The 24,502-nt window shown below is 43.9% G+C and overlaps 6 protein-coding genes across 7 annotated transcripts; 2 read left to right on the top strand and 4 right to left on the bottom strand.

The window, feature by feature from the left end:
• Positions 1 to 1,201: 1,201 nt before the first annotated feature.
• Positions 1,202 to 2,570, bottom strand: Bcsod2. The gene is made up of 3 exons (XM_024693443.1): positions 2,433 to 2,570; positions 2,006 to 2,371; positions 1,202 to 1,944 (listed from the first exon to the last, which is right to left on the bottom strand). Exons 2-3 carry the CDS (start codon positions 2,292 to 2,294, stop codon positions 1,469 to 1,471), a joined length of 765 nt encoding a protein of 254 aa, XP_024549229.1. The 5' UTR covers positions 2,295 to 2,371; positions 2,433 to 2,570; the 3' UTR covers positions 1,202 to 1,468.
• A 2,401-nt stretch (positions 2,571 to 4,971) lies between these two features.
• BCIN_06g03150 (hypothetical protein) lies at positions 4,972 to 5,959 on the top strand. The gene is made up of 3 exons (XM_024693442.1): positions 4,972 to 5,129; positions 5,194 to 5,344; positions 5,448 to 5,959. Exons 1-3 carry the CDS (start codon positions 5,092 to 5,094, stop codon positions 5,523 to 5,525), a joined length of 267 nt encoding a protein of 88 aa, XP_024549228.1. The 5' UTR covers positions 4,972 to 5,091; the 3' UTR covers positions 5,526 to 5,959.
• A 905-nt stretch (positions 5,960 to 6,864) lies between these two features.
• On the top strand, positions 6,865 to 8,025 carry BCIN_06g03140 (hypothetical protein). Its single transcript, XM_001556176.2, has 2 exons — positions 6,865 to 7,174; positions 7,249 to 8,025. Exons 1-2 carry the CDS (start codon positions 6,987 to 6,989, stop codon positions 7,745 to 7,747), a joined length of 687 nt encoding a protein of 228 aa, XP_001556226.1. The 5' UTR covers positions 6,865 to 6,986; the 3' UTR covers positions 7,748 to 8,025.
• A 1,824-nt stretch (positions 8,026 to 9,849) lies between these two features.
• BCIN_06g03130 (hypothetical protein) lies at positions 9,850 to 13,072 on the bottom strand. Its single transcript, XM_024693441.1, has 4 exons — positions 12,940 to 13,072; positions 12,483 to 12,839; positions 12,394 to 12,423; positions 9,850 to 12,243 (listed from the first exon to the last, which is right to left on the bottom strand). The coding sequence occupies exons 2-4, from the start codon at positions 12,538 to 12,540 to the stop codon at positions 10,403 to 10,405; spliced, it is 1,929 nt and encodes a 642-aa protein (XP_024549227.1). The 5' UTR covers positions 12,541 to 12,839; positions 12,940 to 13,072; the 3' UTR covers positions 9,850 to 10,402.
• Positions 13,073 to 15,538: 2,466 nt separating this feature from the next.
• On the bottom strand, positions 15,539 to 18,145 carry BCIN_06g03120 (hypothetical protein). 2 transcript variants are annotated; one of them, XM_024693440.1, is made up of 3 exons: positions 17,995 to 18,145; positions 17,827 to 17,894; positions 15,539 to 17,723 (listed from the first exon to the last, which is right to left on the bottom strand). In XM_024693440.1, the coding sequence occupies exons 1-3, from the start codon at positions 18,034 to 18,036 to the stop codon at positions 17,390 to 17,392; spliced, it is 444 nt and encodes a 147-aa protein (XP_024549226.1). In that variant the 5' UTR covers positions 18,037 to 18,145; the 3' UTR covers positions 15,539 to 17,389. The 2 variants fall into 2 exon arrangements, with proteins under 2 accessions (XP_024549226.1, XP_001556232.1); XM_001556182.2 differs by having other exon boundaries at positions 17,827 to 18,145.
• Positions 18,146 to 18,234: 89 nt separating this feature from the next.
• On the bottom strand, positions 18,235 to 21,438 carry BCIN_06g03110 (hypothetical protein). The gene is made up of 3 exons (XM_001556183.2): positions 20,123 to 21,438; positions 19,708 to 20,031; positions 18,235 to 19,661 (listed from the first exon to the last, which is right to left on the bottom strand). The coding sequence occupies exons 1-3, from the start codon at positions 20,526 to 20,528 to the stop codon at positions 18,970 to 18,972; spliced, it is 1,422 nt and encodes a 473-aa protein (XP_001556233.1). The 5' UTR covers positions 20,529 to 21,438; the 3' UTR covers positions 18,235 to 18,969.
• Positions 21,439 to 24,502: the final 3,064 nt, after the last annotated feature.

The raw sequence follows: 24,502 nt of genomic DNA, 5'->3' as shown, positions 1-24,502 counted from the left end.
CCTCTCACAGACGTCTTCTTGTGCTAAAGCTGTCGTAGTATCTAATGTATCTCTTGTCTTTCTGCGAAATCCACATTCATCTTATTCATATATTGTTTATGGAAAAGATTCCCTCGTTTTCTTGAACATACTGCCGCGATACGTATTAGATCAAGAAGGTAGGGCGTTATACTAACAGACAATTATGCCATATATCTCGATACCACAATATACTAATCGTCTATCTTTAAAGAACACATAACTAAAGCACGGCCAGACCTTCTCCCAAAAATCATAAATCATATCATCTTTCTCCCATTAAAACAGAAACAGAGCACCACTCTTGTCCTTCGTACTCTAACAGTCAAAGTAAACATATTCAAAGTTTGGAAGACATTCCAACAGGGCAAATCTTATTTATCCATGTATTCTCAATATCACAGTCAACATAATCCCATATTTCTGCACTATTCGAAGATGAACACAGATTTCATTTCTGGATTCATCAGAAATGTTCAATGTAATGAAGAAATTGATTTTTTCCTCCCATATGCTTGTACTAAATCCTCTCTTTCCCCAGCCAAACTCCCTCTTAAGATCTATCGAATTATTTTATCCATCACTCACCCCATTACCCACACTTTCCATTTTTTCTCTGCAGAGATAAAAATAACGAAACAAAAACAAAAAAAAATAGAACAAAAACATGTTGGCATTGAGCACAGATGCCATGATTCGAAACAAACTATCTATCCGACTCTTCCTCGCCAAATCGTAGAGTTCAGTGAATGACAGGGATATACATCGAAAAGAAACGTGATAAGTTAGAGATTGCCAAGATGGCCAAGAATTGTGTTGACTTCGGATGTTTGGATCCAATGCATAGAATGGAATGTTTGCTTCGAGAAGTAGAGAGAGAGGGGGGGGGGGAGGAAATACTTGGCGCATGGCGTGGATGGGTGGGAGTAGGTGGGATTTTGGAGTGTATGGAGAGATGGATAGACTTGGGGTTTGAGATGGGGAGCTAACTGGTGATGGATGATGGTTGTGCTATACAAACAAAGAGCATTTGAAAGATCTTGAAGAATCGAAAGGCACAACCGACGACAATAGAGGTTTGTAGACTAGAATCAGATTGCGGATACTATCAACTCAGACATACAACAATTAATCATAACTCCAACTCTCCTCACACAAATTATTTGCATTATCAGAAGCGACATGCCAGACAGTTCAAAGCCAATACGTTTATGAATTATGCACACATCACTACCTATCAGCAGGCAGCTAGCTATCTATTATCTAACCACTCTAATTCGCAATTACCTCTGTGAAATAACCATTTCTTCCATTATTGCAGTCATTAAGTAGGCATTGTGCCGGGTATGATGGATATCTTGAACGCCAAAAACTCCTCGTTTCTCTTTCCCTCCACATTATCATCATCAATTTTGTTTTGAAATATCAATGTAGATATCATATCACCTGCTCAAAGTGCGAACACCAAAACAGCACCCATGATAGCTATCAAGCTGCTCTGGACACTGATCTTGCCAGCCGCGCCAGTGAACTGTGCAGGTCCACCACCAGTACTTGTAGCAGTTCCATTTGCTCCATCTCTCGTGCTGTTTGCACTTCCTTCAGAATCACCTCCAACAACACCGTCCAACAAGGTGAAGTTCGCGCAGGTGATTCTGGTAGTGTTTCCGAAATGAACCGTCAATGAGCGATTGCCGAAGAAACTACCCAAGCCTTCGAGTGTTGAAGCAAACTCGTCGACGTAAGAAGCTTGAAAGGGATCTGAAGTGACTTTTCCGTGTTTGCCAGAGAGATCACCCACTTGACAGGTCTGAGGAAGGGAAGAGTTGCAAGCGGGGGTTTCGCCACGGAGGAAAGGATCGAGATGGCCGAGGGTACCGGTGCAGTTTCCATCTGAGGGAACGGGATGTGCGTGGAGGTGATAAACTGGAGTGGGTATTAGTAAGGGAAATCGAAAAGATTGCTAATCATCGAATGAAGTACTTACCGAATGGTCCACCGCTGGTGGGGAGGTTGGAGAATTGAACTTGGAATTGAACACCGATGCCATCAGGGTTGGCAGTTGCGGAGACAGATCCTTTGATGTTACCGCGTGGGTCATCGGGGTTGAAGAACTCCATGTCTGGAAGAGTGGCGACATAGATTGGACCGACTGGATTATTTTCGGGGATGGTCGCATTGCCCAAGGTACCGGTTACTGGAAAGGTTGTTGTTTGCGCTTGCGCAAGACCGAGGAGTGCAGTTACAAGAACTGATGAGATCATTTTTGAATGCATCTTGATGACGAGTAGAGACTTAGGTATATGTGAAACTTTTAAACGACCAGGAAACTTTCGTGACGGAAAGTGTTGAACTGGAGAAGAGAGGTCAGTATTTAAAGTCAGGGAAGCTTTCGCGCGTATATAAAGACTCACATTAAGAGGGAATTGAGGTTAGATGTGAATGGCGTTCAAAGCGAAAGTGTTCCACCACTCAAGAGAGTATTGAAGAAATTATTTGAAGGATTATAATTCTGAAGAACGAAGGTAGTAGATAAGTAATTAAGTTTTTTCAAGAGGGGAGAGAACAAAGGTTTATGAACCACAGATTGTGGATCGATCGTGCCATCCCAAGGATTCACTCTACAAAGATCAAATCTGGATAGTGGATTAGGTAGCCTTGCCAAACATTACCCTACCGTTCCACAAAGCTTTTGAAGGTGCATATCCTTTGCAGGAAACTTGCTGCGCCTTTCTTTATCCAGCAAATGGTTGGCATATCTGCAGGTACAAGCGTTGGAAATAGTGGGCTGAAGTTGTACGCAATTCAAACACTTTGATTGTGGCCCGAAAACCACGGCCGTTCTCACTACTTCTCTCTTGACGAGCAAAGACGATCGGGGCCGGTACATCAGAATCAATATAGCAAGGCTGTTTCAATTCAATGGAGGTGGATAGTACGGGAATTACTTCGGATTTTTCGCAGATTCTGCTTGTTTCATCATCTAGTTGCTACGACCCCCTAGCCTTGATACTTTAGAAGTTAAGCATCATATCAAACAGACCGATCATGAGTGATAGAAGGGAGCTTGAATACTAGGCAGTATCAATACGTCAGCGATACGTATCGTCAAGTTGCTGTAGGCAATCATGTTCACTCTATGCCATTGTTGACGCTAAATTAGAAGAAGACTTTTGGATTTCTTGCTGCTGGTGTCCAATAGCATTCTGGTATGTTGTCCTGTGGTTCATCTACGGTTGAAAGAAGATTTGAGACATGGGATACAATTTGTCGAGATTTGGGGTAAAGCTAACTCGCTAAGGTTAATTGGTTAAGCTTTTCGTTTGGTTGATGAAACCCCTGAAATCCGAGCGTTTAAAACCTTGCGCCAATCATTCGGGACTCTTTTTCGGGAACACGAGGATTAAGGGAACGCTTTGATGGTTGGCAGGATTGGTGGATGCTGGTTTCTAAGCCAGAAGAGAATGATGGTTGATCCTAATGATATGAAAGTAAATTGGAATACCTTGTGTTTGAAAGTACCGCGCGCTACTCTTCAATTTCCCTAAGCGTTGTATTACATCCATCTCAATGTTTCGTTTCACAAATTTTACAGTTATGATATTCGTTGGCTGTCTGTGGCCCGTGTTAATACCACCTTCAGTAGATATGCGAGATGAAAGAGGCGCAGTAGTAAGTATATTGATAGTAAACAAACGCATGCCGTTGCCGCTGCCGCCAACACCGACAACGAATGGGTGCTGGACTTTATCGCATATCTTCATCAAGCAATCAGGACTTACCAAAATTTGGCCTATGTAAAGATCTAAAGATATCGGCTATGATACTGTCGAGCCCACCCACCACTAGCTTTTCGATACAACAGCACAGAGGCGGCGTTTCATAAACAAACCCTCCATCTGAGCGAATTGCAAGATACGAGCGATACTGCGGAACTCTTGGCATCCGTTCGTTCCAGCAATGGCTTGTGAGTCAAGCTTTTGAAAAGTCAGTGTCCGTCAATTCGAGCTTTTTGACAGAAGCTTGGCTAAGATCTGCAGATGTTGTTTATCCAAACAAATCAGACCATTTATGCACAGGCAGGCAATAGGTGATATTAGCTAAATGTGAAAACAAGAATTGGTGACGTTCACAGCATCGACCGCTTCACTGGAAATGAGAAAGGGGCCGACTGAATCGTTGTTGGCGGTACGACATATTGGTATCTTCTTTTCACAACACGATGCGATGGGACGTCGTCTCAGCAGTTTCGAATAAATTAACATAGAACAGCGATCTATGAACTAGACATCTGATGTATAGATGATGACTGTGTGACTGAGTTCAAGCGGTTGCGTGATTTACTGCTGTCTAGATAGCGTTATCCTCACAGCCCGACCTGAATTTCCATAGTGACATAGCTTCCCAAAGATTTCAAGGCCAATCAGGATCAACTGGTAAATTTGCATGCCCGTAGCATTCCTGTGTGAAATAAGTCAGTATCTTTGGCCATCTGATACTCGAGTAGTGAAATGATGCCTTTGTGCCAATTGCAGTGAAGGTCGAAAGGACCAAGCAACAGAGATAGGATATAGAGTGACTGGATCATCATGCTTGATGAGACAAACGTTGAATTTTCTAACACAACATATTACGAGGGAAGGACCATTCGAAAGGCTCGAAATTTGGCTCTGCAACCAGAATCTGGGACCGTGTTTGGATAGTCTCGTGATGGATGACAAATGACCATCATAAAAACTCATCGTCGATAATCTAGACTATAAAGAATCAGAAGGGAGAAAACAAGAGATGTTATTACATCATGAGTTTTTATATACGGGTAGGTAGTTGTTTAGTTTTAGTCTGGCGGGAAAAGAATCCTGAAGTGTAAAGTCTGAAGCTTCGCGAGGAAGTGAATGCCAAGACTCACCTCTAAGCTCCGACTTGCCGACTTTCGACGACATTCTCAATTCAGGTCCATCAACTAACCACCAACTACCAACTTCAGACTCTCACACCCTTATCACGAACCTCAAAGAGTTCATTTCTCTCTATTCGCATCTATTCGCTCGTAGAAAAGACTCCACCAACAAGATGAAGCCCGTCGTAGGAGTCATGCAAGCTTGGTCTTGGTTCGTGCCCTTATTGATTCCTGCCTAGCTTTTGTTTTCCATCAATTCCTAACTGGTGCTATAGCATCGTCATCTCAGTATTTGCCGTCATCATCCTCTCTATCATCGGCGCTCTCTTCAAGAGCAATAACCACGCACTCTTGGGTGGAAAGGAGGACCCTGACGACGGGGCCGCGGTCGCTGCTACCGTTTTCTCTGCTGTCGTTGTTTATGCGGTATGTTTTATCGAAGCTCTCAATGGTTCCTGTTCAGACAATCGTAAACTTTTTTCATCCATCCGCAGCTCCGTAGCTAATGTCTGTGTGTGTCAATCAATAGGTTTTCATCGTCGGTTGCGGTTTCCAAGCTTACCTACATTTCCGCGACAATCGAAGAGGTGCTATTTCTCTTTCTTAGTAAACGATTGGCGATTAGCACTGGTATATACGAGTTAGGCTTAGAATTTTGGAGTCGATTCGGCGGCGTATGGTGTTCATTTCATTCTGAGACCATTTGATCGATGGAAATTGTATTGTATGAAAGTGGGAAATGAAATAGAATGATAATACTGGTTTATTGGTCCAACGAAATTGCCACGCAAGACTCGTGCGAGGACGAAGTATTGTCAGCCTAGTGACCGGGTCTGACTTAACCAATTTCCTACATGTCTTCAGCTTGGTCGAATACATTGATATCTGGCGTGTGTAGCAGAGGCCGACAGTTTCACCATTTTCCGCATCTTCCTGAGATGCCTAGGTTGTAAATGAAGAATTTCATTCGATACTTTGGCGAGCGACCCTATGCTCTCATTGTGCTTCCTTTATCTTCCTATATTCAATATGACTTTTGCAAGTTTTTAACTTTGTTGTCGCCACAAGCTTTCCACTACTGCTAGTTTCTGTCATTTGTATCTTCTCACGAGTCTTAGTTGCGCTCTTGATGCTTGCCATGCATCTCAACCAGATTAAACCGCTTCCCCGAAGAAGCTTCTCTCATAATTCTACCCTCGTACCATCCATAACGGGGGATCTAAACTTACAACAGGCTGAGCGCCAACGGCACACTAGTGAAGACACCCTACTATCATCTGCCAGCAGTTTGCTACTTACAGTTTCTACTCAAAATGCTCTTAGTTGTTGTTGGTTCGTTTCCAGATGATACGAAAACACCACAAGATCTTACTGTGACAATCACAGAGCAAAATCTCCAAATTATGTTCACCATTAGGAAGGAGTCACGATCCATCGCCCGCTCTTTGTGAATCATTCGAGAGCATTCGAGTGAATGTATTGCTAGTTGTTGTCTTGATGTACTTCTGTGAATCTGATTATAAATGGCGGTTGAAGCTTTGGGTTCCCATCAGAAGATGAGCTTAATGTGAATACAAACAGGTGAGACAATGATATGGAATCGGCCAATGGCCTGCTACAAAGTTATATCTTGGTTCTTTCTACTTACACTGACGACAGTTGAGGACATTGGACCAATTGGAGAGAAACGTGGATAGAAGCTGGCCAACAACGTAGATCCCGAGGCTTTATTTTGTCCAAGAAGGTGAGAATAGGACCAACCACGATAATGAATGAGTACTGTCATGCTACAAAGATACGCCAAAGTGAATAGGAAACAAAGGTCCCAAGGAATTGCTTTCAATATCAGCTCACCCTTCCAATTCTCAGACCATAAGTATTTGATTTTATCACCCTCCATAAAATTCTTCATCAAATCCTTCCTTAAAACTCTCTACTTCTACCTCGCTTCTCAAAACAACAAGAAATCAACTACAATTCTTCCACTTCTATCCAACAATAGCACGTGCTTTACAAATATCTCGAAATTATATTGCATAATCAAGTCTTCAAGGATCCTACCATCAAAATGCATATCTCAAGCATCATGAAGCTCTTCCTCCTCGCTTTCGCTACTCTAAGCTTTGCTGCACCAACTCCGATTACTACGCCAATAGGTGCAGCGGTTGAGTACGCTCGTGCTGCTCAAGAGTCTCCAATTCATCTTGTTGAGCTTAGCAACAAGCGCGATGGCCCTATCGATCTTATTCAACTTCCGTAAGTCAACCCTTCAAGTCCACAGCCTTCAGATATTCCTTTGGCGGATAGTTACTGACGGTTCGATTGTTTAGTGAGAAGCGCAATGGCCCTATTGACTTAATCCAACTTGATGATGCTCTTGATTTGATCAAGGTTGCTGAAAAGCGACAAGGCTCCTCCATTAACCTCGTTCAACTTCCCGAGAAGAGACAAGATGTTCCGATTCATCTCATTCAACTTTCAAAGCGTGATGACCCTACCAATCTCTCCAAGCTCCTTGAAAAGCGACAAGACTCCCCAATCAACCTTGTCGAATTGAGTAATCGCGAAACCACCAAGTATAGGCCCATCCGCTCTCGCAACGCCCAAGATGCTGCCATAAATCTTATTCAGCTTCCTGAGAAGCGTCAGGGTTCCCCCATCAACCTTGTTGAACTCAGCAATCGCGCGGAATCTGAGCTGCTAGAAGCCAGACAATCCGACTGTGGTTCTTCACCTTACCAAAACCCAACATGCAACGCTGGTACAGGCTTGAGTATTCCATCATTGGCTGTGATCGCTATTGCCTTGTGCGCCATTATGATTATTTGAAAGAGCTTGAAGCATTGGGGTTGGGGGGATCTTTGTGGGATTTTGCAGGGCGTATTATGGATGGAAAGATCAGAGGGCATGTTCACGATGTGCTCATGGGTCTCACTTTGAAGGGCTCATTCTTGCTGTGGCATTGCACTTTTACACTTTGTTTTTAGCGTGGGTATGAACCCAGGATGGTTCATATCATTTCACACTTGCTGGTTTTCACATAGACTGCTAATTCACAGTCGGCTAGCTAGCATCTAGATATGCATTTGCACAATAGCCAAGGATCAAATGAATGATTTTCACAATTTTAGACTTGGAAAAAGTAATGAACGCATCGAGGTACTCCCCTCGATATCGGATATCAAATCGAATCATCTGAGAGCCTAACTCAGACTCCTCGATTCATCACAAATCTAAGCTTTCATGTATCTCATTCGGCCTTCGTCTTGTGATCTGACATCGGGATATCAGCCTTTCCATTGTAGGGTTTTCAATTTGGACACTTGGGTCATTGGGTATGCTCCCTCATGCACCCACATGGAGACCCTATGCAGTGCCAGACAATCGTGATTTTCCTCATGCGGCCAATACCATACATGGTCAATCCCCGGTGTTGATCATTCTCGTCCTGCATACAAGATTTATTGCATAGTAAAAATGTGACAGCCATGTGATGAAAATGTGACAGAATGCGGGGTAAACCCCAATTCATCTCCCGACTTGCATCTCCCGAGCACACCTCTTCGTGCATCTCCCGAGTCTAACATTTCCTCCTGCGTCTTCAACAAGTTTAGCCATCTTGGCTTTTTCTCAACCTTACGACAAGACTTCACCAAAACTCCAGAACGTTCGTTTGCAGAAATCCCCCCCCCCCCCCAGCCTCACCCAAAACCTCACCTCATTACCCCATGCAGAATATTGAAACACCACTCTTCATGCATCTCGACTCTTCACCTCAGCACCTTTCACATCATGTGTTGCTCGCCATGTGTAAATTTCCCAATCTGGTATCACCAGGCCCGAGCGATTGGGTAGCGGCTCCAACTCTAGATGTACCGGTGAAGAGACATGGATCTTCGTGAATATTACCACCTGAATATATATTGATACCACCATAAGCTTACCCCGATCCAAAACCAATTTACGAATCACGCCGTGCATCCACCCAAAATGCACATATCATGACTCCACGATAACATGATTAGCCAAGTCCCCCAAGCCATGCGAGTTTTCTTCCATGGGAAATGTGTGCTTAGTGGTGGGAATATACACAAATCAAATAAGCCCATCCCATTTCTTCAAATCTCAACCCGAAGCCTGTAAATCTGACGCTTATCTTACATCCAAATCCATATATCTTCATTCCAGACAAAGCCTAGAAAGGAAAGATAGGCTGAAAGCACATGAACCGTTGTCTTAACCCAGGCCGTGTGCAGGACGGCAATCTTGAGGCTTGGGGGCGTAGATAGACGGTTTGCGATTTGTGAGCAGTTTTTCCCTGGGAATGCGACTGTCGATTCCTAGTGGCGAAATAGTAGTTACGTGGACTATGACCGGATAGGCGATCATTGGGCCGGTGTAGGCGATATAGGGGAGCAGAGGAATGGACAGCTGGATGAGTAAAGTTCTCGGGCCTTAACGTGGTATGGCTCGGGTTCGTCGTGTAGATACATTGACCATGGATGTTGGCGGGATTGTGATTGCGATAATAATTCTTCATACATGATGTGTATGATCTGGTCCGACATGCTGCATTCGGCATTCAACATGTGATAGCCTCGCAGAAAAAAAACCCCCCCCCGAACTTCAGAACTCAAAGTAAGATTCGGAGAAAGGAATATAAACAAATCCGATCCTAGTAGATTAGATCAGGAAGTGCTCATCACATGAAACATATGAACAAAACATTATTTACGAGGAATAACCTCTACGAGAAATCATAGGCTTACGCACAATACTTATCACAGTAAGCTTCATGGTTCTCCCTAAGTCCTGGCTGTATCGAGTTCCAACAAACCAATAAGTGATTCCATGTATATCACACATCACACTAAGTTTCCACGATCAAAAATGATCTACTCATCGAGAAAAAAAAAAGGCCGCCAGAAGCATAAATTCAAGAACTGAAATTGGATCTAATACCCGGTAATCTGAATTTAGAACGATGTGCAGGTTACTGTAGGATATAACGAACTGTCTATGTTATGGGTGTAGATGTTTCTTGATGTGGATATTGATATGCATGCATGTAAGAACAATGATTGGCTCACTCTCCCCCAGATGGCCTGCACGCGTACGATAAGATTCAGTTACACACACGCACATAAGCTCTTCACAGATCAGACGAATATATTAGACATCGAAATCTAGGAGCGCTTGTTTGTGAAAACTGCATATTGAGTGTGTAATGCTAAATCTAAGCAGCAGTATCGTGCATATGCAGTCTTCGCACGCGGCAAACAACACACGACAGCAACCTAACGTATAACGAATTACCATGGCGCGACCATATACATGATGATAAAACTACGCATCATCTCACCAATAATTATCTTCCCCAGCGCCCCCTCAATCATGATACCCCTGACCCCACCAACTTTTTAAATGATCGTTCCAAGCAGTCGGAACCAACCCTGAAGTGCAATGCAACTAATAACAGGATGATTACCCCTTGGTCCTGCCCTTGACGACTTTATTCAAGCCCCAAAAACTCTTGGCTTTCGATAACGTCTTTTCCGGTTTTTTCCCCTTCTCTTCCGTCGGCCATAACTCCAATTTTAATTTTGCCTTTTCATTTTCATTCGAATATCTTCTTTCCCGTTTCTCGGGCCAAGTTTCGTGGACCCCTCTTTTATGAATATCATCCCAATGTTTCACTTCTGTTGCCGACATCACTATCGCACTATCATTTGATCCGGTTGAAAGATGATGAACTGGAGAACGGTAAGTTGTTGAATGGCTTGTCCGTGGTCTCCCTCGATCAACCCCATAATCGTACATCTCATACCGCCTTAGCGGCTGTTCCACTGAATTCTGTTTCAATCCCGTGTTGATGGGAAAAAGCTCTCTAATAGGCCAATTTCCGGGTACTTTCACGACAACCGGGCCAACGCCCCCCTGACTTCTGTCTGGCAATTTTTTCCGCGGCTGCGCCGTAATGATAACTGTTTGCCCTATGTCTTCAACGAATGTTTCCAGCATAAATGCAAGGAATGTATCGACATCGGAAAGGATCGACATGGCTCCCAGACTGGCTCGTACCACGCCCGTAGGCTTTCCATTGATTATCTCCGTGTTGTCAGACTCGCTACAGCGATGACCGGCTGACCAAGCTCGCTTGAAGTGCCAAGGTGCTACCTTGAGATAACTTGCGATGCCTCCAGGGTTGCAAAGCCCACCAGCTCGTACGTATATGTCTTTCCGGTTGGCCAACTGTTCTACTGTCGAATACGACACGTAACTACCGTCCGACCGTAGAATATTGAATGCTACAGTAGCGCCCTGGGTGGCGGCGTCTGTGTAAGGGTGTGTATTAGTTGCGTCATGGTATATTTCGCAAACAGGACGGCCATTAGAGTGGCGAATGCTTGATAGGCCTTCGTAGAGGCGCCGAGTAAGGAACATCGTATGCTTGGATATGTTGGTCATTGAGCCATAAAGATCAAGGTGCACATCGATGGCACACCCCAATGCAATAATCGAATGAAATGGTAATGTACCATCTTCTAATCCATCATGAATCGTGGCATCTTTCCTGTGGTAGGATGCCTCATGAATTACGGTTAGAGATGATACTGTACCGCCGCCGAAGTATTTACGCCAAGTCAGGATATGTGCCGATTTTCTGCGAACTATCAGAGCTCCTAAATCGGGGAAGCCAAATATTTTGTAAAACGAAAGAACAGTAAAATCAGGAGACGCATCGGGATCGCTGAAATCAAGCTGAGTTGTTGTCGCAAGGCCTGCGGCGTCCAACAGAGAATAGGTATTCTGATGTGAAATGCGAGTCGACCTCCGTAATTTTTTACTCCAGGAGAGAGGTAGTCGACGGCCAGTCATATTTGATTGCCCCGGAAATGCAAGAATTCCTGGCGTTTCATCATCTTCCCTTCTTCCTGGAGGATATCTGTAGCCAAGCAACCAGTCTTCTACTTCTTGGTCGTTTGCGAAGCAGTGATGCTGTCCATTGGTGTGTTCTCGTGGACCAACGAGACTCGTATGAGCATCTTTATGATAGCCGTACCAAAATGATCCCGACGTTGAGCTCTCTAGCGCCAAATCTCTAAAACTTTCTGCGACCAACTTTATCGCTGCGGTAGCATTTGCAGTAAAGACTAGATCAAAATGAACAGGATCGGCCCCAAGAAATCTCAATGCCTTTTCACGCACAGAGTCGACGACATACCCCGAAAGTTGCGCTGGGGCTGATGCCGAGTGTGGGTTTCCATAGAGATTTTCCACCATCTCTTTGGAAAATTTGTCAATCAAAGACTTCGCATATATAGCTACATGTATCATGGTTAGCGCTCTGCGATGTAGATAATTGTCCAAGACCAGAAGTATGAATCTGGCTATCTGGCGAGCAGTAAGATCAAATATCAGAAATTATGACTTGAAATCAATGGGATGATAGGAGTGATGTGTTAAAGTCTTACTTGTGCCCGCATGGTCAAGATATGTTTTCCCTGTGTTGTAATTTAGCGATTGGGAATTCTATCAGCTTGGAATCATTGTGTGAACTCACCTCTCATCATAGGATATTCTTCTTCTCTGAAGACCTCGACCTGTCGATTGTATGCCATAGTGTTGAAATTTTGAGAATTCGGTTTTATATAGAGACAGTCACAAGAGACAACCGAAGGCAACTACCCATTTCTATATGTACAAGTTCAAAGGAATCGGAGCAAGACGGGTTAAAAGGAAAAAAGCGCTCAGGCTAATAGTAGCCTGTGACCTGATAGAGCTCTACGTAAGCTGCTATTGGCGATACCTTAACTTGGAGGCACAGCTGTAAATATTCAAGATGATTGCCGGAAAGATAGAATATTGGCCATGTTGGATCCAAGTAGACTCAACGTCTCTTGAAGCTTCTGGAGCAAGCCTGTAGGGCTAGTATTAGTCATCTAACCTACTGTTTAATTCCATCGTTTTCAACCTGTAAGCGGCCAGGGATTGCCTCTAGCAGAATTTTAAATGCTTACTGTACTTAAAAGGAACAAGCCCATAATCAAGATGAGAAGAAAACGCTGACGTGCCGTGTGAAAATAGAACCGGCAGCAATGGGATATCCAAATAGGGAAGTCGCCCGATCATGAAATGGCTGTGCACCAGCTCTGGATGGTGCCTATCACAAAGTGGTTTCCAGAGCGGATATACCCGCTACCACAACATTTCTAGGCGGCGTCCATCACTCACTGCCATTTGTCGAATCGACATCTTCCTGTGAGTACCAACTGTAGTGTGGACCAGCTCAATCAATATTGGACAGACCGCGATCTCGTACTCCAACCTGAAGATCTGAACTTTTCAACGGGTGACATTCCATTTTTTCTCTCCTCCATTTGTTAATCGCGCGAATAGTTTCGAAAAACCAAGTGCAAAATATCTGCTCAGCTGGGAGAAACAACAATCCAACTCAGTTGTGATGGTGATATTGAACAATGGCACCTTGAGCGCATTCAGTGAACATCGTGATCTGTTCACGATTGACTACCCTGGTCGTTGAGTGATTCTTGCTGATTGTAGACCCATGAGCAGACTATTGATCTCAAGGATCGAGATATAGATTGGACGTGTGACGATTTCGAAACGTCAATATTACACACTAAAAAGCACCTTAGTTGATGATCAGTACGCCTTTTCGAGCGTAAGTTCCACAACGATGAAGAACATGTTTTAAGCCGTGTATTCTTAGACAGTGATTGATGGCGTTTCAGAAATATCTCAGCTTGCATGCAGTGCCGACATCGTAATGGATGTTGAGCCAAGGGCACATTAATGATGATGAAATCTTCAGCCTTGTTGGGTTGGTAATCGATAGCGTGATACTAGGGTGCACAGGTGGGAAGTGATAGACGAATTGAGGCTCACAATACCATTGAGCAAGTACCCATGTATCGTCGTTCCTATGTTTGTTCGTTGTTTGTTGATTTGAGGACAAGCGCTTATCAGTGGGGGAAAAGCTCACTCTGATGCTGCTATAGTCGAGCTCAATAAACTCCCGCTGCAGAGCAAGCGCTTGCGACAAGCGTTAATTCGCAGCTGAATGGTATTGATTGGCTGAAGTTTGCTGATACCTCGTGGGAGGTCGGCGACCATATCATAAGGTCCCCGAGTTATAAATTAATATTGTATACAAAGAACCTTCGGAATTAAAAAGAAAAGGACATGTCGTGACAGTCAAGAGTGAATTAAACTTTAGGTGTTACGCGCCTCAAGCTTGCAGAAATTTTGTGTTCAACATTGAATTTGTGGCGATGACAATCACGTGTGTACGTGAACCCTAAGTAATTTGATATTATTGTCGGAGCTAGAGTGCTACGATGTGAGCACTTCTTTCAAACCTGCCAAGTTATCCGGCTTTGTTGAGCTGTAATTTGCTTGGTTCTGTGGATCCATTACTGATGAAGCGATGCCAAAGAAAATGGAGCAATGGAGATAGGCGCGGTGAAAGACTCGCCGTATTAACGAAAACCTGTGGTGAGCATGTCCATGTGTTCAATTCGCCTTATGTGTTGATAACAAGTGCCAACTATTTGAGTGACCTGGCTGGTGTCAATCAGTACCGTAAATGGCGGTGCGGATGATCAGGCGTGCTCTCCGACTGGGATATTTCCTCTGTCTATGCAATCAGTAACCAAGACCTCTGCTCACCCCAATCTTACAAACTCCTTCAGACAAGCCGTAATCAGTTACCTATCTTCAAGTAGTTTCTATGAAAGGGCCTTGTGGAGCACAGGTCTGTCTACGTGGAAGTCTGCATACCCAAGATACCTAGGTATTGAAGAATCAGGTTCTGCCACAAGACCTTCGCAAGGGATTCAAGGTACTTCGTAAGACGTCCAGTACGTAGTCCAAATAGTTGTAGAATCTCCGCAATTATACATCATTTGAATATTGAGGACTGACATCTTCCAAAACCTGAATAGAATCACAGGGCATCGGTCTATGAAAAGGATTCTGTTCATCTGAGAGTCAATACCGTAGGCACCTGGCTTGGTATCTTTCGCTGTAAAACATTCAGTTTCAAATCCATATACAACTCTACCATAAATGAATCTTGGCATACTCACCCTTCCCAAACAAACTTTCTTCTCTTTCGCTGCATTTTTGTGGGTTTGATATTCTTTAAATTCGATTTTTTAACACAAGGAAGAATCTTCATTGTGGATAGTCGTCCAAAGGAAAGCAAGAAGCGTTTGATACAGTGTGAAAACTGCTGAATTGAATGCCGAAGACGATGCTATATGAAGAACTGCTCCTGCCGGCACTGGCCTGCATGATACATCTTCGGCGAATGAGTCGGGGACTCTGACGATGCCGGAAGTATTCTGGATGGCTAATATGCATTGTAGACAACTACGGGAGAAGGAAATCATGCAGGCAGGGCGCAGTCTGTGAGAAATTCGACCTGACGGTCAATTGTCACTTCTGTTGTGTAACAATCATGCAAGGCACTGGCACTTGGCCTGGAAAGGCCGCAGATTGGATGCTGAAGGTATTTCAACCGATCACTAAGTGAGAAGATGGAATGGAACTACAATGCGCAGTTCCAATCGTGTTAAATATAATATATGACCATGAACTTAAATTATTGATATGTGGTTTCATCATGGCTAGAACTGACTGGATATATATCTTGCTGAGCCCAGCAGATGCGAATGAACTAGCCATAGCTGTAGCAAATGAACTGAAAAGTGTTGTTGTAAACAAGAACTCCTGACGTACAAAGTTGAGTCATATATTCGATTGAATCTTGTAATGTTGTTGTTTCGAACTGCCTGCGAAGTACCTTTCCTAGATGGACAACCACTGTAGATATGCATGCTATTGGAAATTGTTACTGCAGCGATATGACAGGAGAGTCCGGGAACACCCAATCCAGCGCAAATCGATTGGTATGCATTGGAGCTTGCATGAAGCCGGCATTCCATGCACCATTCCGACATGTCAATACTCCTTCACTTGTCCCAGTCCATGCTGGCATCACGACTTACGGTCGTGAGTCGTCAACATGAATGAAATTACTCATGTTCATGCGTCTCGATATCTTTGGGGTTACCTAAACGAACTCTGTGTAAGATTCATAGGATTTATTGTGCGTTAGCAACGCACACTAGCCTCGTGCTTTTGAAGCAGCTGTGGTGTTCTAAATTTGTGATGGCTGCCAATTTTGTCACCTCGGAAAATGACACTATGAGACATTTGCAGTACCCAACACGGGGATTACGTCAAAACGGCCCTGGCATTCATCTACCTTAATTTGTACATGACTGCAGGTGTCAATCAGGATGAAACAAATATTAGTTCAAATTCCAATTTTGGCGTCTCACTAAGATTTCCGGTCCTTGCGAAAAGAGTCTCGAAAAGAGAGCTGTTGGAAGATCGCAACCTGGCCAAAGAACACCCTAAAACAGATGCGGGACGAGAAAGAAATAATTGTCTAACGATGATTCAGAAGAGATATGTAATCGTAGCCGACACTACCATGGATGCGAGCTCCAATTTCATGTTTAGTGCGGTCGGATATCAGCATCGTACAAATTTGTGTTGGCGCTATTTAGCTTAGCTTCTTCCCAAACTCAAATGATCCAGGAACGACAAGCTTGCAGTCGATCGAATCAGGTATTCAATGTGGACGATGTGGCTATTAAATCACCCCCTCCCAATTCCCAAGGAAACCTGCTAGATGCTGACGCGTTTTGTCCTGGAGAGTTTTTCTCAAAAGATCACTATTTCAGCGGTCAAAGAGAAAGTCTAGTGACTGACATCCCCACCACTAGTGGTCAACTATGGACGTGTTCCGACTGGAACCAAGGGTTTAGACCACAGTTCATGACCTAATGCATTGAGATTACGTGTGATGTGTTGCAGCACCATTCCCTAGTTATGATCGCCAGGAATTACATTCTTGATATATGTTCCCTGGACCTGAGGGAAACATATATAGGCAAGCCAACTCGAGATGACGCTTATCAGATCGAAAATGCTCAGGAATCCGCTAGATAAGCTTGCTTGCTTCCGAACATGGTGTTATGACGATCATAATCACAAAGTGAAAGGTTTTTTTTTTGCTTGTTTGATCGCATTCGCAATAAGACATCCGGCGGAGTGGCCTCCCATACATCCATCACGGAAAGTCTTAGGTAGTGTAGATGATCAACTTCCGAAAAGATTGAAAAAGTAAATGTCGCGATCCTCATATAGAATTGGATTGAAGAGGTATGCCACGTCAGATTTTGTTTCTGGAAAAATGGTTCTGATCAATGCCGAATTTCGATGGCTCTTTTGCTCCCCTAATCTTTGCCTGTATCAACCGACCCGAGCTATAACATCGATCATCTCATATCTGGAGCCCAAAATAGCCCCGTGCCGCGTAGAATGTTTGCTCCGTTGATTGTGCCGCCCATATAGTCAGCTCAATCATAGATTTCAGGTCTCGAGCCTTATGGTCAACCCAATCAGTAAAACATAAGCCACAAGACTCAGCGTCGTCAAAACAACCACGGCATTCCCACTGGTCCTAAATTTCTTCCTTCCCATGCCATCGCCATCTATTTCACTGAAGAATTGCCTGTTGCCCTCATACCTCCTATACAGGCTGACCATTAGAATGCCGGCTCCATATGTCGCGAACAAGGCCCCAATACTGTAGAATTCGGCCGTAAAGATCTTTAATACTACCAAAGCGAAACTAAATTGTCCCAAAGCAGTTCGTATATATGCTCCCTCGAAGGTTCTTTGTGCAGCTCGGATTTCCACAAGTCTGTATCATTTTCAAAACATGTCAGCCAGTGGGTACATATACAGAGCCCCGCACTACTTGCTGCCCATTTCAAGGCCAGAAGGGGAAATAAGAGGAGACAAACTCTTGCGCCGTTAAAATAACGGATCTCGCTCTGTGTAAGCGTAGATGTAATCTATCTTCCGGATGTGGCTCCAGAACATTCAGCAGGGTATTCATGGTGATGATGGACGGTGTACAAAGTATACAAATACTCTAGCACCGGTAGAGGTAGATGAGACTGGAGAAATACCTCGAACATACCGACGAATCGGCTCAACCCGTGACTAGACATACCGGAAGTACCTTTGTAATATACGACGTAGGTAATTGCACGGGGTACAGGGGCTTGGTTGAAGGTTTTGTCCGTATTACATTGAATGATATGGTTGTTGGAGGAGTTCACAGCGAATGATGGTGAGTTTGGAGCACGACATCACTCATGGCTCATGGTCCAAGCAAGATGGATGCCTGAGGCAAACACAACCTCAATTGCTCGCCACCAATATAAATCTAGATTCGTGACTTCGATATGCTCAAGTATTCCATTTCAATGACTTCACATGTAGGCATAAATCTGACACTCAATTTTTGTGTCTTCTTGTCTTTACAAATGGATAAAACCGGTGAGTGGTATACTAACAACTCCTGCCCATACATCGCTACATTCATACAAAATGCCCAGAGATGAAGCAGTCTTCTTGATCCCTGCCTTTTGTGATAATATCTCTTCCGTTCTATTCATTTGTCTAAGGTGTCCATGGAAAACCCCCCGCTGTCATGAGATTACTTCGATACATCCCACTTTAAAATCTCAAAATAGCAAACGATAAAAGAAAACAATCGCTGTCTCTTTTTCCTCCTAAAAAGAATTATAGTAAAAACCAGTCTCCAAACCAAGCCATTTAATATCGTTTCGCATCATGATGGCCCCGATGTTCCGAGTAAAGAAATTCCCAAACTTTCTGTGTTCGGTATATACAAAAAGGCGCCTTTCGTCTTGTTCATTCAGGACTTCGAGCGAGGTTACATTTATAATCGCGCCTGGCGAAAAGCCCTTATCGCTTTCGCTTTTCCCCGCCCAGATTTTACCCCCAATCGCAAATTCTGTTGTATTAAACAGTCAATATATGCCGGAAGAATAACCAATTCCATGCGCCAATAATCCAGAAACGTAACCGTGATCCGCGATGTGCTGTTGTTCGATTGAAATGTATGCCTTGTTCCGCTAACGGCCTGCTGCATGTGGCTGGCCAGCATAATAGACCCCGCCTCCAGAACTGCTATATCCGCCATATCCTCCCACACTTTCTTCTTCTTCCACAATGCGCTGTCCTCCTTGGGCACCATTCCAAGAAGCATATGTATCAACTCCAGGTGAGACTTTCGCATAACCGCCATTATACGGTTGCGTCCAGCCTGCGTAAGGTCCCGCCGACATTGGAGTTGCAGAATGTGTGTAGGCTGTTCCAATTGTTGACGCGGATGAGATTTCGGCCGCGGAATGTGGATGCGTGGTTGTGATGTTGGGCGGATATATTGCACCGCTAGGAGCACGAGTTCTCGCTGAGGCGTATGAATCTGACGGGTTAGGAAGTCCATAAGCGGAATGTTGATGGCTGTTCTGCATTCCTTCCAAATTGCTATACGAAACAGATCGCTGTGGTGCCGGCCATTCCGGCTCCCTTGGATTTGTTTCTGGCTGACCATGATGGCCTCTGCCTTGCCAGCTTTGCGCATTGGCCAGGTGCATATTAGGGGTGGTGTAAGGTGAGAACCCTGGAGTCATTGGAGATTCTTGGGAGGCAGGCCAGTAATTTCCAGAGATGTCTGTTGGAGGTTTGGTACCTGGAGAGACTTCTGGTGCCATCCAAGCTGTTTGTCCACCATTATAGTCGAAGTTACGTGATGAAGTGACGACTGGGGAACTGTTAGTATGGAAATACATGGAAGTCAAATTACACACCCTTGTTCTCGGGAGAAAAGCTTTCGTTCCTTTCTTTTTTGATCTGAGATCCTCCTATGTTCTGTATTGATGGCATGTTCAGATGGTAAGGAATATTATGCTGCATGTCTGGTATCTGGCTAGATGGGATTGACGGTGAAGATGATTGAGAGGTTCCTCCAGTTCCACTTGGGGCTTTGGAGCCTCGACGCTTAGGTTCTGGCTGAGGTTGTTGGTCAACTGGATAGAAATTGCATTCCTTTTTTAATCTGATGCAATTTGAGCATCGATTCTGAGGATCTGCTGGAGCTGGTATACATCTAATCTTGCGTCGACGACAGTGACCTATGAAGATAAGTTAGTATATTCATTGATCTTCCACTTCATCATCAAAGATGGATCGCATCTGTCTTGGATGGACGAGAACAAATCTTACCACAAGCTACCGACGTTCTATGGTAACCTAATTTGTTTCTTCTCTTGTCGTTAACCAAGGCCAAGGCAGCCGCATCAGTGTTGTTAGAGGTTCTGATATTCGGAGTAGACATTGATCGTTTTGCTTTGGATTCTTTGGTCGCTTTGGATAAGGAAGAAGCTTCAAGTTCCCTAGTGGATGGAGATGGTCCTTGTCCATGTAGAGGTGAGTGAGATCGAATTGGCTCCATGTGATGATCGTAACTGGGCATCATATTTTGGTCGAGACCTTGATTCATGGTATGATACGGGTAGGCCATTGGGGATATCTGATTCGGATTTCCTCTTGAGAAGTTGTGATGTGGTAAATCGGCCATACTCCAGGGACTGGACTTGGAACTGAATGGACTTTGAACAGAGACTGCCATCAATTGAGGCTATTTCCGCGTATAATGTCGAGTGCCAGTGAATATCTTCCTCCCCAAAAAATAACCGTCTGTCGCCAAAACTCAAACTTTTCCACGACTTTAACGATAATTGATACCAAGAAGGAAGCCTTTTATTTTTGAAGATCGGGGAATAATTATACAAATATTCACTACTTGACGCCTTTCAAATTTAGTTGGAAGATGCCCCAAAGGTAGATTGAATCCGATGCACAGAAGGAGCGAGCTGACAGCGGAATTGTTTCTGATGAGGTCGAATTAAGCAGGCTGCGGCACTTTTTATTGGCGTCGAAGATTGGTCTGGGGACAGTCGAGCGGCAAGAAAACGCATTAAATACAGTTGCGCATTGATTTCAGGGACTTCACGAGCCCATTATTATTGATCGTCAAGTATGTAATATGCAGGAGGATAGGTGAATCGAAGGAAATCTGTGGCTTGAGGTGTGGTAGAAAGAACTGACTACTTGTGCCAGGTAATTCCAAGCGGAGAGAAACAATGCTTCTTGGGGGGGAGGGGGGATAAGCAGCCCGTGGGAGTTGAACAGTCCTGACGACAAATGAGAGAAGAGGAAGCCAAGCCACAGCAGGACAGTCTAGAAATCCTATTTTTTAGGGTTGGGCGTTGAGATATCGGAAGTTATAAACGATGACTACAATTCTTCAACAGCGAGTCTGTGGCCAAGAAAACGATGGTTAAGAAATGAAGGAGAAAAGAGGGAAAGGACTATGACAAGTCTAAACAATTGTTGATTGACGTTGGCTCTTTCAAGAACGATTTAAGATGTGTGGCAAGGAAGATGGCAAAGCTTTCTTCAGGAAGCATAATCTATACAAAGGGATCAACAAATCTTTCTGGAGGCATGCGACGACACCAACCAGCAGCTCCACCCCCTGGACATTGGCAACCCGGATCAAAACGAATGCCTGTCAGCTCCAGCTCCATCTACAGCCCTAGCATGCCTTACTATGTACCTGGTATCCTGGCACCCTTGTTCTTCTGGCGCCATCGTTTCTATTCTGATGTCCTACCTAGTCCAAATTCTACTGAACGTCGGTGGTTATCTTGGTCCGCTAAACCAGATTGCACCCCCATAGGACATTATTATCCCAGGACTAATAGTGTCAAATCTCAAGAGAGACAATGCTCATGGTGGCTCGATAAAGGATGGCTCTAGAGTGGAAGCATACCATGATGGGGCCAATCCCGGTGAGATTTGGATCATTTTGGGGGGTGCAGCAAGACTCGGAAGCAATTGCGAGAGCTTTAGCAAAGAAAGAATAATGACCCATTTATTCGGTAATTATTCTTGGGATCTACCATGCGTGGATTGGCTATATGGAAAGTGGGCTTTCCTTCGTTCGTCGGGGGTGAATTGGAAGTTGGAAAGTTCATCAATAGAGTTTGTCGTGCATACCAAAGGTTTCTCGCATATTCATTTGGCAAGGTATTTTCCTGCTTTTTCCTGGTCCACTAACTACAGAAACTACAGAACTCATCATTCTATAACTCAATTTACCTAGGGATTGGTCTTGAAAGCTGTTATGAGCTAACAGTAGGCGGGTACCGCCGCTTAATATCCTGACAAACCTGTCAAGTGCGTCCGATAGTCCATATTTGGTGCTGACGACTCGCGCGAATCGGCGAGCTTCATAGCTATTTTGTTCGATAGTACAGTATTGTATTATCAAACGTTAGTATGCAGCCACACCAATAAATTTGAATTGCCTCTAAGGAGCGTGACAACCCTAAGTTGTAAAACTAAGACCATATACGCCCTGGCTCCTGACTACCCACTGTTCAAGTGAAGATTGCTTATTACTGTCTTCTTCAAGCGATGAATATGTTCCGCACACATTTGAAGAAGAGTTGACAGCGGTTGATATGCTTCCTATGGTTGCACTCTTCCTTCATTGATCTTCCTACAACGCCGAGTGACGATGATTTGCAGAATGCATCGACCCTCCTTGTAAAAACAATTTAATGAAATCCAGATCCGAAGAATAGTTCAATCTTTGAGATGGATGCACATCTAGTTCCGCACTATCGTGGATTTACCTCTCCACACAATTGCACACATTCAAACCACCCTCTCAATACAAGCCCCTTGACCCTTGAAACTTTTGGTAGTACCAAGGTCCAAATGAAGTAATACCTAGGTATCATTCGGAACTATTTGTGTTCTTTGAGAATACGATGTGTTTTCCTGTATTTTTTCTTACATTTATGCATACCAGCACTTTAACTTTCTCCAGATCCGATACTAGCATACATCCTCCAAAATCAGAAACCCCAACTCAGTTACTTCGGATCGGGTAATACGAAAAGCATGGAATGAGTAAAGGGTAAATGGTTCTTGGCCTCTCCACCGCTTTCTTCCATTTCAGAGATTTCATCTTGTCCTCTTTGTCAATTTTAGCTGACCTTGTGGTTCCCTTCTAAGTTTCAACGAAATGCTATGAGGGAAACAGCCCCGGTTCTAGTCTCCGAGTGTGTCAGCGGCTGGGCTCCTTTTGGAGAGATTACGGAGTAAAAGTATCGCAGGGATCACAAACACCCCTAACCTCACCAGACATTTCTATAGGATCTTCAGAGTCTCCATACTGACCAAAGCCTTGACCATTTGTTGCTGTCGATCAATCTAAGCAATCATGATCTTCTAAATTGCTGGGTTCATCCAACTTCATTTTCCCAGGGTTCATGGTATGAAGTTGGGTCGTGATTTTGTGGTAGTGATGGATGTGCCCGGTGTGGTAGCACAGCCGTGATGTTCTAGTAAATGCACACCTCTACACGTGGAGATTTCCTTTTTCTTGGTTTAAATTTCATGCAATACACCTGTACTGTACATCATTCAGCCTACATTCGGTATAGCCATGTTGCACTTCAGTGATGCACACAATACACAATTCATTATCTGGTAAAATGGTACATGCCTAATCATTGTGATTTAGAATTTTTCAAAAAATGGCTTTTAAGTTTTAAATCACTTGGAAGCCTGTATGAAGCCTCCAATCTACTTTTTAATATTGATACATGCGTCACAAGCGAGCACAATACTGAAGATCCTTCTAAGCTATTTTCCATGATACTTGTAGTCCGATCCCTCATCCAAGCTCTCGGATTCTCACACCCGGAAACTCTCAATCACCCATTATGAAAATTCACGGGTATTACTTTACTCGTATGATTCGTATTTTCCCACACTATCTCGAAACTCTTGATGGACTGTAAACACTTACACTTGTATGTAATATCTATGCTCATTTCATCATTTCCGGAATCCAATATTGGCTACAGTATTTTGCATCTGATCGCCGATGATTTGGAGACCTGCTCAATCACATCGATGCATGCGCATGATAATATAATATGTTGTATGTACACATAAAACATTAACGGATTTATTTATAGGGTCCTTCGAGTATTGCGTTGTACAGGCACATGCAGACAGCCACGGCAACCACTACACCACACACCACACACCTCGGCCATTGAACCATTCTATGGGGTTGCATGAAGCATGAAAAAGCATGTTTTGCTCGTGGGTACCTTTCTTCAGGAACAATCTGAACGGGAGGTTTGTCTTGGAGGGGAAGTCAAAACCGTTGAGTATCGTACTTGAATCCATCACATTTTTTAGGCACAGGATGAACCCCATATGAAGAAAAGCGTTGTGATGTTATTTTTCCCTTTCCCGAGCCCATCTGGGAATCTGTCGCTAAAAACCCACCTGCACCAAGAAAAAAAGAGTCAACAACAGAACGCCATTATCGGAAGGACAGGTTCGGCTTTCTCTACACACTCAGCTCAATAGATACTAGGTAATGGCAATAATTGATATCATCCGAGCAAAATTGCCGAGTTCAGCGATATCCAGCAAGATTCAATGATTTATTTTTCAATATAAAATGAAAGCGATGGCCGGATCGTCGCCTATTCGTGGGGTTTTGGTGGA

This window comes from Botrytis cinerea, chromosome 6 (assembly GCF_000143535.2).
Source record: "Botrytis cinerea B05.10 chromosome 6, complete sequence".
In the NCBI taxonomy this organism is placed as follows: domain Eukaryota; kingdom Fungi; phylum Ascomycota; class Leotiomycetes; order Helotiales; family Sclerotiniaceae; genus Botrytis; species Botrytis cinerea.
Note: the sequence above shows the minus strand (reverse complement) of the source record. Positions and strands in the feature narration are given on the sequence as shown.